This window comes from Apiospora hydei (genome assembly GCF_038363865.1).
Source record: "Apiospora hydei strain CBS 114990 chromosome Unknown utg000004l_segment0_segment0, whole genome shotgun sequence".
NCBI lineage: Eukaryota > Fungi > Ascomycota > Sordariomycetes > Amphisphaeriales > Apiosporaceae > Apiospora > Apiospora hydei.
The window spans coordinates 7,374,440-7,391,237 of record NW_027117363.1 but is presented as its reverse complement, the minus strand read 5'-3'; the positions used below and the strand labels follow the sequence as shown (position 1 = coordinate 7,391,237).

At 51.4% G+C, this 16,798-nt stretch overlaps 4 protein-coding genes across 4 annotated transcripts; 3 read left to right on the top strand and 1 right to left on the bottom strand.

The window, feature by feature from the left end:
• Positions 1-930: 930 nt before the first annotated feature.
• PG997_004847 (uncharacterized protein) lies at positions 931-1,705 on the top strand (the record flags this gene model as incomplete). The annotated part of the gene is made up of 3 exons (XM_066809162.1): positions 931-1,114; positions 1,135-1,300; positions 1,360-1,705. The coding sequence occupies 3 exons, from the start codon at positions 931-933 to the stop codon at positions 1,703-1,705; spliced, it is 696 nt and encodes a 231-aa protein (XP_066672780.1).
• A 2,897-nt stretch (positions 1,706-4,602) lies between these two features.
• On the bottom strand, positions 4,603-7,587 carry PG997_004846 (uncharacterized protein; the record flags this gene model as incomplete). Its single annotated transcript, XM_066809161.1, has 4 exons — positions 4,603-5,282; positions 5,372-6,721; positions 6,799-6,942; positions 6,999-7,587. 4 exons carry the CDS (start codon positions 7,585-7,587, stop codon positions 4,603-4,605), a joined length of 2,763 nt encoding a protein of 920 aa, XP_066672779.1.
• A 1,041-nt stretch (positions 7,588-8,628) lies between these two features.
• PG997_004845 (uncharacterized protein) lies at positions 8,629-14,054 on the top strand (the record flags this gene model as incomplete). Its single annotated transcript, XM_066809160.1, has 6 exons — positions 8,629-9,249; positions 9,301-9,572; positions 9,631-10,574; positions 10,639-11,476; positions 11,703-12,563; positions 12,617-14,054. The coding sequence occupies 6 exons, from the start codon at positions 8,629-8,631 to the stop codon at positions 14,052-14,054; spliced, it is 4,974 nt and encodes a 1,657-aa protein (XP_066672778.1).
• A 1,225-nt stretch (positions 14,055-15,279) lies between these two features.
• Positions 15,280-16,786, top strand: PG997_004844 (BAR domain-containing protein; the record flags this gene model as incomplete). The annotated part of the gene is made up of 3 exons (XM_066809159.1): positions 15,280-15,315; positions 15,397-16,669; positions 16,770-16,786. 3 exons carry the CDS (start codon positions 15,280-15,282, stop codon positions 16,784-16,786), a joined length of 1,326 nt encoding a protein of 441 aa, XP_066672777.1.
• Positions 16,787-16,798: the final 12 nt, after the last annotated feature.

The following is a 16,798-nucleotide window of genomic DNA, read 5'->3' as shown; positions in this document are numbered from 1 at the left end:
CGAAGGTGGCATGCCCACTATCACCGAGGAGGATTCGGGGGTTGAGCTTCCGAGCGAATCGGGAGGGCAATGAATGCGACCTTGCGAACGTTCTGGGGTCCGTTGTTGCCCTATCTATCACCTGGCATTCTGAAGTCAGGGGACAGTCTCTATTTGCTCTTGGGTCTGATCTGATAGAGAAGGACTTTGCTGGCTTAGCTGACTTCAAGTCATCCCTTTGGATCTCACCATGAGCCCTGTTGACATCATTATTGTTAAGACATGTAATTCATGAATAGCAGCAGAAATAAGCATCGTCTGACAGCGGCACGGTAATGAATGGGGCCATACTTTAGGGGCAGGGGTCGCTAACGGTTTGCGGGGTGCAGACCTGGAAATACTGCCGTCACTAAGATTACCCCGCCAATCAGGTAACACAACCACTTGGGTTTCTGTAGGTTTGTTGTCCAATGATACTCAAGTGCGACTTTTCGGCAATCGTTGCAGATATTATGTGAGAACCTGCGCATCGATGGATCCCCCATGGCCTGGTTAGTTGAACGTGAGCCGTATTGTAGTTGTCGGTTGCTGACAAGGACCGAGTAGGACAACCGAGTCGGCAATCTCCTTGTATAATACTGGCGCATGTTAATCTGATACCTGATGCCCTATTCGAGGAAGGGACCCGTGCCAAAGAGAAAAGCGGGGCGCCTTCCCTACCAAGCTTTCCGTCTCAAAAGTGAAGGTGAGCCGTTTGACGCATGGAACCAGCTGCTAGTAACCACATGTAGTTGGTCCGGCGTCTCTCTCTCGCCCGAAGAAAAGAAATCAAAGAAAAGAGGGTTCACCGTCTGTTGCCTCTCATGATCTATCATCAGAATCACTTTCTTTCCCCTTCCGTCTAGCAACCTTGGAACCTTTTCGGACCTGGAAATGTGCTGCTGCTAAGCCATGCCTTCAAGAGCGCCACAGCAGGCACCACCAGCCTCAACCGAAGCCGTCTACCATGATGACGACCCTCCACCGCCCTACACAGTCCTAGAGGAATCCGAGACCGCAGCCCTGCTGGATGGCAGAGCCGGTGGCGGCAATGGCACCCCGGTGGAGGACTACGGCGTCGCCCGCCGCGGCGCCCGTCCGGCAGGAGACGAGGAGCCAGAAGGCGGCTGCTACCGCTCTCCAACCTCATGACCATCTTCCTCGCCTGCATTCTGGGAACCTTCCTCGCCACCTGTCCCATCCCGCGGCAATCCGTGCCCCAGCTCCCGCGCCTGGCCCTCATGACCCTGTGTACGTCTCTCGTGACCCTGTTCTCCCCAGCGTCAGCTTCCGCTGCTGCTGCTGCTGCTGCTGCTGTTGTCGCCGACGCATACGGCGGAGCGGCGGCCGCACCACCAAGAAACCCATCGTCGCGCGCCGCCTCATTGTCGCGTATCTGGGCCTCTACCTGGCGGCCTACGCCCTCTTCGGCCTGGCCGAGGAGGTCGGCTTCGAGACCAGCTCCGTGGGCGCCGTCGTCTTCGGCCACCGCACCGCCGCCGTGGGGCTGCAGCCGGGCTACGGCGCGCGGGCGCTCATGGTGGCCGTCGGCTTCGCGCTGCAGCGGGCGTCGGGCTTGTTCTCGACCTGCCGCATCCTCGCCACGTACCTGCTCCTGATGGCCTGGGTGTATGCCGATGCCCCGCTCACGATCCTTAGTCTGGCAACCGGGCGGAAACACTGGTGATGCAACCAGGCTGGCACCATTTGTCTTGCGTCTTTTGCGTGAGCTCTTGAGTCGTAAAATGCGATCGATCTTGTATTATTGCAGCGTGTACTAATCGCGTTCGGTAATGTGCATTCAAGGCTGTGGACTGGCGCTCTACATGTACATACACTGCTTTACTGGGTAGGCGTTAGTTATTAGAAATTGATGGGGATGGTCGGGCGAACATACACGTACAACGGAATACGGCCGACACAGAATCTCGTGCCTCTTGCTTATCTGCGAACTGATCCGGTGTACACTAGTCGCACCAGGACTGCAAGGTCTGTATTACTCATCAGATTAGGTACATGAATATGTAATCGTCCACCACTACTGCCCCCTTTATTACCATTATCTCATTACGCACTACCAAGCGCGTGCTCTCAAAACCATGTTGCAGAGCAATTGTCTGACTTCTCCAAAAAGCTCGCCTGAACTACCAGCTCATCATACATCCGAACAATACCAGCCTCGCCCTGACCCTCACGAACATGCAACAATCCATGCTCCTACACCATTAGCGTACTCAGAGGCGGATCCCACGCCAGCTTGCAGAAAGGAGAGAGCAAACTGGTTCACGCTGCTAGCCAGCCAGCTGATCTTTCTGTCTCCGCCATACTCAGCCGGCAATGCGTGGCAATCAAAAGTGCCAAATATTGGTGTTTCTCCCGGATAGACCTGCTGGAGCGCCGAGTTGTTCCAGGGAACAGACCCGGCGCCGTCTGTCAGAGCGAAGACCATACCCGAGTCTGAAAGCAACTCTTGCTCTGAGCCGCTGAAGTTGAAGCACGGATAGCCCGGTGGCAAAGTGCTACAGAATGGGAGCCGGAATTGCAGGGCACACAACTTCCCTGCGGCGGGGACAAAGGAACTTGGTATCCGGTACTGGAATACGGTGTTGTCTGTGGGTGTGATTGAAGCATTTGCTGATGTATCAGAAATCCCGTCTTGTGTGGGAAATCCGATCTTGATGGGGGGCAATCGATGGTGCCGAATCTGCAACCGTACATGAAGCGGAGGCAACTGCAGACGTGTTGGGCGTGCTCGATGGCACCAATGTCGTGGCATTGGCTACACTCGATGACACGGATGTTGCTGTTGCTGAGCTGGAAACCAATGTAGCATTTGCCGCAGCTCTAGAACTAGTTGTGGTCGTAGAGCCTAGTACTTGGTGTGATTTCATGCTGGGGGTGCTGGTAAATCCAACAACCGTTGTCCTGGTTGTTCTTATGGCAGTAGGTGCCGGGGCTGGTTGGACATTAGGGGCAGAGCACCCAGATGTCTGATCTATTGCAATCAAGGCCACCTCCTGGCAATTCGAGGTCATCGCCTTCGAAGAGGAGTAAACTGTATGGCCGTCATCGTGGCTGAATCCTGCCGAACAGGCGACGAAGGCAGCGTTTCCACCGTCGTAGGTAAGCAACTTGCTCGAGGTGTCCAAATTATGCTCCAATCTGAATTTCGAGGGAGCTGGTGCACCAGGACGGCATTTGAATTGATGCCCAGGCTCTCCCACGGAGCATCTATTCCCACGTGTGTCAGAGATGATCCCAGAGGACTGCTCGAGGCAGAGCGTTATTGGCTGGAAGGGTCCGCCGAACACAAGATCGCCGGTCTGGGTTTCCCGAAGGATTCCTCCGATAGTGTCATTATTGATGAGACTGAAGCAACAGCGCGACGAAGCTTGCTGTGGGCGGATCATGGCAGCTGCGCTCATCGGAAGAGCCAGAAGAGGTGTCGGCTTCATGGTGGGTAGGGAGGGTCTTGGGAGATTCTACCAAGGGATATGCGGGATGGCGTAACGCTAAAAGAGGTATGGGTTGAACGAGTGAGTGACGGCGAGGAACTGATCAGCATATAAGGCGTTTTGTCGATCAATGGCTGGCTGAGCTGAGGAGGCTGGATATGTGTGGGAGCCACTGTATGGCACTAGGGACGAGCACGAGAAGGCTGTCAAGTGGACAGAAAAGCAGGATTGAATACGCCGGCGAGGTTGGATGATTTAAGAACTAATAATTATTGGTGACAGAAATGTCCCAAGTGCTTGTGTGCGAGGTTGACAGCGGAATGCTGCCCGGGAGGCGTTCTTGCCAAAAGGTAAGACAAGTTGAAGGCAGGGGCCGGGTGCTCCAACGTCAAAGTGGTAGAACCAGCAGACCGACCTGCTTCAATAGCTGAATGATTAATACATTTAGTCATCCATTCCGGTTGAGGATCGCAGATCAACCTGGATGGACCGCTTAATATGAGGGACGAAAATGGAAAGACCAAGCGACTGTTGAAGAACGCGAAAGGCAAAATGAGGGAAGCTGCCGTTTGTGTTCAACCGCTTTACTTACACTGGCTGTTCACGCAACTTTCACTTCGTAACATCCGAGACATGGCAAATATCAGAAGGGAAAATCAATCGCATTTCGATAACTATCGCCAATTTCAGCAATCGTGTAATTGCTTGCAAACTGTTTGTTACCGTTCTCGTGATGACGCTACTGGGTGCAACATAAAACGACCACAACACGTATCACACACCAGAAGACTGTTAAGCATAGAAACCGATTAGAGCAACCTTCTTGCACCATTGGTACACAAACAGTCTAAAAGTACACGACACGATCTAGAGTATCATAGATTATCTGGGCACTTCGCGGAGTGGTTTCCTTCTGCTCCTCATGCAAAACCTATCTCTCCTAAGGTGTGGGTATCATAACATGAATTCATAAATCATAACTCGTCCGTATCATCATCATCATCCAAAAGCCAAGTAGATGTAGTTGGCAATGCCCTATTTGAGGCCCCCGAAGGCGTCGCCTCCTTGATTTGGGCGCCATCACCAGCAGGCGGCATCTTTGCCTGCTCTTTGTCAACGGGGTCACCGTTTAACAGAGACCCTGGCCAGCTCGTCTCGCGGCCCTGTTCTGTTCCATTCTGGCTTTCGCATCTTCCAGGAAGCCGTTGGTTGCCTCATCGTCCTCGGATTCCGCATTATCAGGTCGTTCGAGATAGTCAAGGCGTTTCTTATAGAAGGTGTCCAAGCAATTGCGCCGCTCTTCTTGCGTCATACTCTCAACGGTTAATGCAAATTCTGTCGCATTGGGGAAACCAAACGTCTTCGCCATCGTACAGAACTGCCGCTGCATGACTTCCTCAGGAGGGTTGTAAAGAAAACTGGTCGACGTGGTGCCTGCACCCTCATCGTCGTTGTCAAAGACGGCTCGGCCAATAGGACCTGTGTCTTGGCTACCCTCTAGCTGTGCCTGCCGAGACAGCCGATCTTCGATTTTCGAAGACCCTACAACCTCCGAGTTCTCGTGGGTGTATTCGACACCAGCCGATGCGAGGATAGCCTGGATGGCATCGCTTTTTCGTTTTGGCTTCGCCCCTATTGCGGAGACGGGGCGCTTAGCCTTCTCGTCTTTCGTCAGCATGGCAGCCAATTGACTCAACCCTCCGTTTCCGTCGTCGGCGTCTTTTTCCTGCTTGATGGTTTGGGTATCATCGTCCTCAACCGCCTTTTCCATGTCGATATCTACCAGATTCACGCCAGCCTTGGCCTCGGCTATATTGGTTTTGTTGACAATCTCCCGTAGCACAATCTGATCGCCATGGAAGGCGAGCAAGTTGCCGAGACCGAAAATCTCCCCTTACGTTCCTTATCTTGCTGGACACCTTTGAAGTAGCGTCGTTCATTCGATGCGTTATAACCGATGTTTGCCTGCTGTTGCTTGTATATCTGTCGCGCATAGGTTATCTCTTCAATAGTGCCTGCAGAGATCAGTCGGTACACATCGACATCTCGAACTTGCCCTATCCGATATGCACGGTCCTGGGCCTGCAAGTCATAAGCCGGGTTCCAGTGAGGATCCATGATGACCACTTTATTGGCCGAAGTAATGTTGAGACCGACACCTCCAGCCTTGGTGGATATGAGAAACACAAACTGGTTCGGATCTGAGTTGAAATCATCAACTGTTTGCTGGCGTTCCTCGTAACTGAGGGACCCGTCAAGGTAACTGACACTGTACGCCGTGTTACCGAAAAGGTGCTGGAGGATCCTGAGCAATCTAACACTGTGGGAAAAGACGAGGACTTTATTGCCACTCCCATGCCAAAACTCCAGCAACTTCTTCAGAACGACCCATTTCCCGCAATACTTCGGATCAGCCAGACTGAGGAGTGAGTCGCGGTTGTTGTACAGACTGTGCCAGTTGTCAGGCACCGCAGCTTGAAGGTACTTGAGGTCACGCGTCTGCTTGGCGCTGGCTTCGGTATGTTGGGGTATAAGCAAGGTAAGATGATTCGATAGTTTTTGCAGCGACATGACAATAGGAAACACCAATGCTTTCCAAGTATCCCCGTTGGCATTCACCATGTGACAACAGAATCCGCGTTTGTTACCGGAACCGCACTCGCAGACTTCGTGAGCGGTCTTCACAAACTCAACTAGGGGGCTAGTCACCAGATTCTCATAAGCTTGCCGCTGGATTTCGGACAATGGACAGAAAACAACCTTGTCACTCTTCTTCGGTAGTTGGTGGGCGATGAGGCTTTTCATGCGTCGCAAGAAGAATCGAGGCAGAAGGTTCTCCTTGAGCATTTTAGCAGTTTTCCTGCCAGTGCTCAACTGTTGTTTCGTCGCGTCGTGGGACTGGCCGATAGTGAGGGGCTTACAAATGGTATGTTTCCATTCGCTCATGGTGCCTAAGACTCCAGGGTTCGTCCAGTTGAGGAGTGTCCAGAGCTCTTCGTACCTATTCTGGATTGCGGTGCCCGTTAAGCCGATGCGACACAATGCATTGACCTCATTCATTGCTCGAGTCACTTCAGCCTTGACGTTTTTGATCGAATGGCATTCATCGGCCACCACTACATCCCAAGGCACGGAATTGACCTGGTCGCGGTTGTTTTTGTACGTCGTATATGTGGTGATCATGACCTCGATTCTGCCAGCTCGGGCACTGTCAAGAACATCTTCTTTGTCCGTACCATGATAGAGATCTGTGTTCCACCAGCCCCAACGATTCAACTCGTTCTTCCAATTCTGAGTTAAGGAGCCAGGGCAAATAATCAGGTACGAGGATACCAACGTTCGGTCGCGCGTCGAAACTTGCGCATTCTCTTGGCGTCCCTTTTGTCACCAGTCTTGCCGTAGGCCGCAGTGAGGAATGCGGCGACTTGCACTGTCTTCCCTAATCCCATATCGTCGCCAAGGATGCCTCCTTTTGGTAGACGAAGAGCTCATGTAGGAACTCCACTCCCTCGATCTGGTAGTCACGCAGGTATTGTGCGATCGAGGCGGGAATCACTCCCAGAGTCCCCTTGATCTGTATATCTTTGTAGTCCCGGCATGGCTGTACCCCGCTCAATGGGCCAAACTGAGGTTTCTCCTCTAGCTTTTCCAGCCTCTCATCTTCAGAGAACTGCAGGTCGCTATAATCGGGTGTCAGACGCAAACCCGCCTCCTTGAGGACCTCATAGTCCTGGTCAAAGTTTTGTCTCCGAGATTGCAGGTACTGAGGCAACGACTTCTCCGGAAGATCCTCCTCCGGGTCCGGTGAGGTGGCACCTTTACGCTGTGATTTCCCCTTCCCTCGATCTTTGCGAGCTGCGGCGGTTGTTACTGGTCTCTTACCCGTGGACTTGCGCGAGGCTTTTGACTTCTGTCGTTTTCGCCTCTGAAAAGCCTCGAACGTAACGTCGTCTTCATCATCCGTCCAGTCAACTTTATCAAGTATTTCAACTTGAAGCTTTCGCTTTTCTAGCTCCGTTGGATTGCTGGAGTTGGCGAGTGCAGAATCGGATTCTGGCTCGGATTCTGTGGTGAAATCATCCGAAATTTCAATGGTATTTGACTTGCTCGCCATGGTTTGGTGGTAGACAGTTGTGGTGTAGATTATCAAGTCGAAACATCATGGAAACCGAGGTTCTGACATTTACAAAGGTTAATAAATTACTGGTTGGTGTAGAACAAAGACCAAGGCCACCTCCGATAACTGTAGCAACGCGCGTTTAGGCAGTCGCGCTGTCACGTGACTCAAACCAAAGCCATTCTAAGAGCATGTGCAGAACCAAGGTCACCAACCTTGGGCACTCTTTTCTATATACATACCCAGGTTTGTATCATCGAAGTCATCATCACACAGTAACACATACAGACTTTTCTATCTTGATATCGTCTCGGCTGCAAATGTATATGACCACTTAGGCACACAAACCACTCTGAATCCGTCGCCATGTTCCTATCTCAGGCATTATCGTGTGCCCCTTTTCACTGCGCGAACAAGACAAGGGGTTTTATCGGCTGAAAAGATAGCCACGACGATGTTCTGCTCTACTCACTTACGTGTGTAGTTTGTTTTTGTTTCAATGAGTACTTGAATCCAGAAGATCCGTGTTTTCTTGCTGGTGTAGTGCCAGCTTCCAATATTCGTCAATCTGCAACACCACATTGTTCGATCTAAATCCATGATGCCGAATGTGGCGACCAAATGTAGAAGGGTGAAAAAAGAGTGATAGCTTACTTTATTTACAGTTTACCGCTTGAGTACTTGCTTGTTTGCCTGCCTCTCGCTAGAAATTGGACATGCCAGGCACTGCCTCACAAATGATTGTTGACACCTTGAAATCTAAGGCATGCTCAGCTCACAATCGCCTTTTCCAGCCAATAATTATTGTCCCCTGCCCTCCTACTGCGCTTTTTGCAACTGCATTCGTAAAGATTTATGAACCAGTTGCCAACTTGCAGATGAGCTGCGGGTTTGGGCTCCGTACCATACCTCTAACATCTCATCTGCTTTGATCAACTCCCCTGGCCCAACTACCTCTTTTGAAATTGTTTCCCTGCATCATTGGTAGTGCCATCTTCAACGATCTCGTTTGATTATTGGTGGCATCATGTCATCGTGATGGCTACTAAAAATACCCAGCCAAGCAGGGAGCTGCTTAGATGGTATCGAAAGTGCTCACCTCATCGCCTTGATCTCATCGGAGACTTCGCAGGCAAAGAGCTGTTTGCTGTCGATGCCAACTCGCTCCTTCTCCATTGTGTGACTCAAGCGAATGTTGATTTTACAGGTGAGTATTCCAAAGATGGATTTCAACTACTTCATGCTGTCTATGCTGTCGAGATATTCTTGCGTCGTCTGCGTCTGCGAGGGTGCAACTTTCACTTGGTATTCTTTCGCAAATACGTGGAGATGAGCATCCCACCCGGAACCTCCGAGGAAAACACCAACAAATACCTGCTTGCCTCGCAAGTACTGTTTCATCACCTCCAACACCACTCTGATGACTCGGACAATGAACCACAAAGGACCTTCGTATACGAATTTTCCGGTCCTGGTGCCCCGGCATTTAGAGAATACGTCAAGGAAAATGCTGTACGTTGTTTTCTTGGCCTTGACGGGGATATTGGCGACGGCGCTGGCCTACAGGCCCGCGCACGTTATGTCCACGTGTTATGCCAGGCCCTTAAGTTGGATATCAAAATCGCTCTCCTCAATGACTTGGAGATTCGAAACAACAAGGTAAGAAGTCCATCCCTTGTTCATGTTTCTCCCTTTCGCTAATTCCTCTAGATATTCGCAAGCGTAATCTCACCCACAGATCGCGATACCCCGGCGTTCAACATCAAACTCGAAGACCACAAGGGTCTCGGTGTCCCTGGAGCATCACCAGTGAACGAGAAACTGGAAGCAAAGCTTGAAGGGTACAGTGTACGAGAGAAGATCTCTACCGCCGCAATCTGTCAATTGGTGTCCAAGGACTCCTCAAATAGCCTTAAGATGGAAATCGTTGCTGACGTTACATCTGATGGGTATGCGTCACTGGGCTCTCACGGAACGACCTTGTAAGGCTATCCTTTCAAAAAGGCCGGAATCACTGGATGATTTCTTGCACAAAATTAGATTCATCCTGGCGCGTATCAGTCCAACATCTTGGCTCTTCCAGGGGACTTGGGATCTCTTCGACTTATTCGATGGTCGTGTGTTTCTCAGCGTTTACACTGGCGTCAGAAATAAGAGAGCCTTTCCAGAAACACTGGTCCAGGAAACGAGGACTTTGCTACGCGTCATTGAAGATACCACAGAGGCAAAACTACTACGCCATCTTCCGCCAGTCTTAAGCGTCTCTGAAGAGGAAAGCGTTGTACCAGCTCCATCGTCACTTGAATATTCGATGCTACCTTTCTCGCACCCTATTATCGACCAGTACCTAGCCGCTGTTGATCTCGACATAGATGCGGCATTCGTTGGTGACAACTCCAACCAAGTCTTCAAGGAGATTTTGCACTGGCACAATGCGAACTCGAGCCTTGAGCATAAGCATGGTCCAAAGCCGCTTCGGTTCTTCGCTCACAAAAGAAACCAGATACTTATGGATGATATTATGAACTACTCTGCAAGCCTTACAAACTCGACTGGCAAAGCGATTAACCCCGAGACCATCGTCGTGCAACAAGACCATCGCCCAACAAAACCATCCAAGGCACATCCGACGACTGCGAAGAAGGCCAAGGCAGAAAGTAAAGAGAAATCGAAGACGGAAAAGCCATCACGAGCGAATGGAACACAGAGAGCACTGGACGCCGCAAATGCTATTTGTGAACGAAAAGAGCAGGCCAAGGCTGACTCCGTTCTGACCGGTTGGGCAGATAGATGGAGGGAGGACTTTGATGTGGAGAAGTCTCTAACCAGACGGCATCGCCTGGTGTTGATATATCTTGGAAACCTCCGTAAGCAGGATTATGATGTTGTAGGGCCCGAAGTCTTGCTGTACATTTGCAATATCCTATGTCAAATGTGGACTGAACTTGTTCAACGCAATCCTACGCATAATCAGAACGCTACAGGTGAGTCGCGACACTCGTCAATGTCTACCCTGTATGACCTCGTTTCTTGACTAACAAAATACAGGGATGCAGATTGCAGGTCTGATCCACCATCATTCCACTACCATTGCGCAATTGCCTGGATGCACCATGCAGATTTCAGATGCTGTGCAGAATTTGGCGAAACTCCTGCGTCTTCCAGAGATTCCTATGGCGGAATCGTTGAAGAAATCACGTCCTTTGGTCTTCAAAGTACATCAATTCGAAGACTTGCGTCTGCCTCTGGCTGCGGTCGAGTTTCAGTTACAGTACTGCGGCCCATATCTCGAGCGCAGCTTTGATTCTAGAAAAGATGAACGAGTTTCGTTCTCCCCAGACGCATGGCAGCGGGACGTATTGGACGCAATTGATGCTGAAAAGAGCCTTCTTGTGATAGCCCCGACCTCTGCAGGCAAAACCTTCATATCATTCTACGCCATGAAGAAAGTCCTGCAGGTCGACGATGATGGAGTCATCGTGTATGTGGCACCAACCAAAGCACTTGTCAACCAAATCGCTGCCGAGATACATGCTCGCTTCTCCAAGTCCTATAAGCACTCGAACGGTCGGTCAGTCTGGGCTATTCACACGCGAGACTACCGAGTCAACAACCCCACTGGTTGCCAGATCTTGGTGACAGTTCCTCATATCCTGCAGATCATGCTGCTATCGCCGGCGAACAACAGGACGAAGAACTCTTGGTCGCGAAGAGTGAGACGCATCATATTTGATGAAGTTCACTGCATTGGGCAATCGGAGGAAGGGGTTGTATGGGAGCAGCTAATTCTTATGGCGCCTTGTCCCATCATTGCCTTGTCCGCCACAGTTGGCAACCCGGAGACCTTTCACGAATGGTTGAAAGTAACCCAGGAACAACACGACCGGTCGCTATGCATGATCAAACATGACTCACGCTACTCAGACCTCCGCAAATATATATATGCGAAGCCTACGACGTTCAAATTTACCGGGCTGAAGACGGTTGACCATCTGCCAACCCCCTGGTCTTCATGATACCGGCAAGGAACCCGCATTTAGGCATATTCATCCAGTAGCAGCATTGCAACCAGGGTAGGTCCTTTTAAGATGATATGACTACACTCATATCAGATACTTTAGCATGGTCCGAGCTAATCCATTCTTTCGCAGAGACCATCAAGCACTGGGTGACATCAACTTGGAACCACAAGATTGCTTAGCTCTGTGGAAGGCTATGGCCAAGGCAAACGTGAAGAACTCCCAATCGTTGAATCCCATCAGTGTACTCACGGGGTTGATTTCTAAAGCCAAAGTGGTCTTATGGGAGAAGCGGCTTAAACACATGCTTGGCCACTTGATGGCGACTGATGGGGAGCGCTTCAACGGAATACGCTCAGAACTCCTAAAAGCACAACCCCAGCCTCGAATGCGTGAAGACCCTTCCAAGCAAGACGAAGGCACACAGCCCGAGCAAACACCCACCATCGCGCTTCCTTTGCTGAGTGATCTACACAGCCACGATGGACTACCGGCAATCATCTTCAACCATGAACGTTATGAGTGCGAGCAAATCCTTGGCAACGTGTTCAAAGAACTGAAATCTTCCGAGGATCTCTACAAGAGTTCAAACCCGGAATGGAAGGAGCAGATGCGCCAATACAAATTGTGGAAACAAACAAAAGCCCTCAAGAAAGCTGCTGTCAAGCACGACGAAAGCAGGAAGAAGCCAAAGGTTCGAACAGAGAAGGAGCCTGCGAAAATCCTGGAAGAACAGAGGCGCCGCGAACTCGACCGCATCAATCTTAGTCGCTGGAGTTCGTTTGATCCCGCGGCACCTTTGGACGAGTTCAGTTTCGCCGACAAGACGAAGTTGGGCAACTCTGAGCTGGAGAAGTTACTGAAGCCTCTCAAAGACACCGGTGTTTTTATCGATGCCCTAAGGAGAGGAATCGGCGTACATCATGCCGGAATGAACCGTCAATATCGACAAGTGTAAGTTTCTGTACTCGCTGTGATGGGTAATGCCATGAGCTCACATATCTCAGTGTTGAAATACTGTTTCGCAAAGGTTTTCTGCGGGTAGTAATCGCCACTGGTACGTTGGCCCTTGGGATCAACATGCCATGCAGGACCGTGGTCTTCATGGGGGATTCGGTTTTCCACACGGCCTTGAATTATCGACAGGCATCAGGGCGTGCTGGCCGCAGAGGCTTCGATTTGTTGGGCAACGTGGTATTTGCCGGCATCAAGCCACAGCGAGCATTTGAGATGATGTCTTCAAAACTTCCTGACCTAAGGGGCCAATTCGCCCTCTCAACGACGCTCGTGCTTCGCGTCCTTGGGCTGCTCCATGCCACCGATAACACAGCCTACGCAGTCAGCATCACGAAATCACTACTGACACATAATCAGCTCTTCCTTGGAGGCCCTGAGTCGAAATTATTCGTACAACACCACCTGCGTTTCTCCATAGAGTACCTTCGACGCGAACGTCTTCTATGGAAGAAGGGGGCACCGATCAACTTTGCCGGTCTGGTTGGGCACCTGTACTTTACCGAAAATGCTGCTTTCGCATTCCACGCGCTGCTCAAAGGAGGCTATTTCCATAATCTCTGTGCCAACATCTATTCCAAGCGCGATAAAGTTCTGGAAGAGCTCGCATTGGTCATGGCCCATCTGTTCTTGAGAGTGCAGTGTACGAATGCAGTCAAGATGTCCATCAGCCATGGGGACGTATCACCTTCTGTCCTGCTGCCGAACCTGCCCACAAGTGCCGAGGAGATCTTAAAGGAGCACAATGGGCATATCCTGAGCATGTTCACATCGTACGCCACGTCTTTCGCTTGTATGCATTTACAAGATGTCCCTGACCGAGTACTCCCTTACACTCGACACGCGGTTGGGCCAGAGCAGTCTGGTGGCTACGGGAGCCTATACAAGCTTCCACCTTGCTTCCTTCGATCGCCATTTGCGGCGCTTTCCGGTCACGATGACACATTTTCCAGCATCCAGGATCTCTGCAACAATGTTCGATCCGGGGTCTTCATGGAGGAGTCTGCCATTCCATCTTTGCCCATCGCCCCTCATGATACGGACGGGCCCCTGAATGGGTATCTGTTCAACTTCTACAAGCATGGTGATATGGAAGCCCTGAAGGAGAGCAACAAGATCCGTAGAGGCTCTGTCTACATCATCTTGAAGGATTACATCCTGATTCTATCAACTATCGTCGCGAGCTTGAAGAACTACACCAGCACAGATGCAATGGTGGACGACGAGGACATCATCGGCGTCTACGACGATGAGAAAGACTCGACCGAAAAGCGTGATGACACGAAAGGTAAAGGCTCTGGCTGTTCCGCCAACCGCGCATCGCTACCATCTTGGGCCAATGCCCAGCACGGAACGTTGGAACATGTCCAGAAGGCTTTTGCTATGCTGTTGGAAGAGTATGACAACAAGCTGCGGAACCCCAAAAGTTGACGAGCCGAAGTTAAGGCACGGCACGGGAATGTATGAGTATGTACTGAATTGAACTTGGTTGTTGCGCAAAATATGGAAACATTGCTCAGCATTGCTGGTCATCATCCCAGCTGTCGATCTGATAGCCTAAAGGAGCTGCCGGCCAGCTGGATCGATAAATCGCATCCAAGGTTGTATTCCGCCCCTAACATTTGGCTAATTGAACGTACTGGCTGGGGTTGAAGACGGGCCCGCGGATCATGGCGGTACGTACTTGGCAGCTTGGTTGGTGATTTGCTGATCTGCTAGCACTGCGGATTGACGTAAGCACACCCTGTGACGTTGTCGCTTTAGGAACCCAGTCCCGCCGTCATTAGCAGGTTCTTTGCACAAAGCCCCAACCCGATCGGCATTTTCGGCATGCTTGGGAGCCAGGCTGGTTTGGAGGGATCATGGAGGCACCTGTGAATAGGCCTGTGTACAGGCACAATAATAATAATAAGATTCATTGGAGAGAGCGCCTGAGCCATGCCATGTCATTCCAGACCAGACGGACCGCGGTAGAGAAAGAGACAAAAACAAGGCTTACTTCAATATTCGGATGTTTTGGGGATTGCTTATTCCCACTTTGCTGCTTGCTTACTTACCTTACAGCACAAACGAAGCTCAGCTTTCTTTCCTCACTCTGCACTACCAAGAGACTCCGTTTGACCTTTTAACCAACCCAGACATTCCTCTGCTCCTGAAATTCGTCTGCCTGATTCAATACCTTATCTGCCTGCCTGCTGGACTTACGTATTCCAGACGTAGCTTAAGCCTCGGGATCAGCAATCTTACCTGCGCCGCCACGAAGCCACAGCAGCTGAGTCCAAGTGACCGGGGTTGTGCTGAAGACGGGCCAGAAGCACTGCCACGGCACCGTCGTCACCAAAACTCAGGCGGGCGGGCTCCCAAAACCGAAGCCCCCATTTTGAAGTACATCCAGAACCCGACCGAACTTGCGCATACCTTCCATGCCAGCATTTTGCGCAAAGCCAACAATAACAGACTCAACCCTCGCAAGTTTCCGGACGTCTCGCAACCGAAAGACGACCACCCCTTCTGCAATACTGCCTTAGCCAGGCAATCACATTCCTACCGGCCGCATTCTCGGAGCAGTCGCATATCCCACCAGCGACGAGTTCGCTCTCGATCTTCACCCATCACTACCCCGCCATCCCGCCACTACTGCACGGAATAAGTCAAGATGAGCTTCAAGGGGTTCCAGAAGACCCTTACTCGGGTGCGTATCGACGACTGCCGTTTCGCATGCATATGCGACCCTGGTTGTAGCTGAACTAACCTTGCGCCGCTGGTATTCTAGGCACCGCAACAATTCCGAGCCAAGTTTAACATGGGCGAGCACACCAAAGATGCCGTATACATGGACGCCGAACGCCGGTTCCAGGAGATGGAGGCCGAGACGAAACGTCTCCACGACGAATCGGAAAAGTACTTCAAGGCCATCAATGGCATGCTCGCCCACCAGATCGAATTTAGCAGAGCCATGACGGAAATCTACAAGCCCATTTCAGGCCGCATGTCCGACCCCGACTCGCTGGTCGTCCACGGCAACCCCGAAGGAATCCGCGCCTGTGAGGAGTACGAGGCCGTGGTCAAGGATCTCCAGGAATCCCTCAAGCCGGAGCTGGAAATGATCGAAGCGCGTGTCATCCGCCCTGCCGACGAGCTCCTCGACGTCATCAAGGCGATCCGGAAAACGGCAGCCAAACGCGACCACAAGCAACTGGACTACGACCGCCACCGACAGACTCTGAAGAAGTTGCAGGACAAGAAGGACAAATCGGCCAAGGACGAGAAGGCCATGTGGAAGGCAGAGACTGATGTCGAAAACTCGACACAAGAGTACAACTATTTCAACGATTTACTCAAGGACGAGCTGCCCAAGCTCTTCACGCTGGAACGGCAGTTCATCCAGCCTTTGTTCCAATCGTTTTATTATATGCAGCTGAACATTTTCTACACGCTTCACGAGAAGATGCAGAGTTGCGATATTGGGTACTTCGATCTTACCCTTGACATTGAAGAGGCCTTCCACCAGAAGCGCGGCGACATCCAGGAGCAGATAGAGAAGTTGAGTATCGTGAGGTTCAAGACGAGCGGGCAGAAGAGGCCGCCAAAGTACGGTCGTCCAGCATTAGAAGCTGGCAAGACACCCGCGGCCATTACTGCTGGACCCTCTTCAACCAACTCGACTTCGTCCGTGCCGCAGATAGAATACCCCCAACAAGAGGAGCCCGAGCCTGCAGGAGACCGCCCTCCCCCTCCATACTCTGTAACCTCCAAGCCTTCATTTGCTGCGCCCCTGTCTCCAGCCATGAAAAGCCCTACATCTCCTGGTCTGGCGGCGGCTGCTGCTGCGAAAGCGAAACCCCCACCGCCGAAGCCGAAGCCTAAGCGACTAGCTGGAGCGCCGACGGGGGCGGAACATGTCACGGCACTTTACGACTACTCGGCACAGGCAGAGGGAGATTTGACCTTCAGGGCAGGTGACGTGATAGAGATTGTTCAGCGGACACAGAACGAGAACGAATGGTGGATTGGGAAGCTGAACGGAAAGCAAGGCCAGTTCCCCGGTACGTGTATCTGTCCATCAGTGAGTTAAGGTGGCGTTCCTGCTGACGAAGGTGTTCTAGGTAATTATGTGAGAGTTGGCTAGAAACCTACTCCCCCCAGCCGCGACGGTCTCGTAGACAGACCACTAC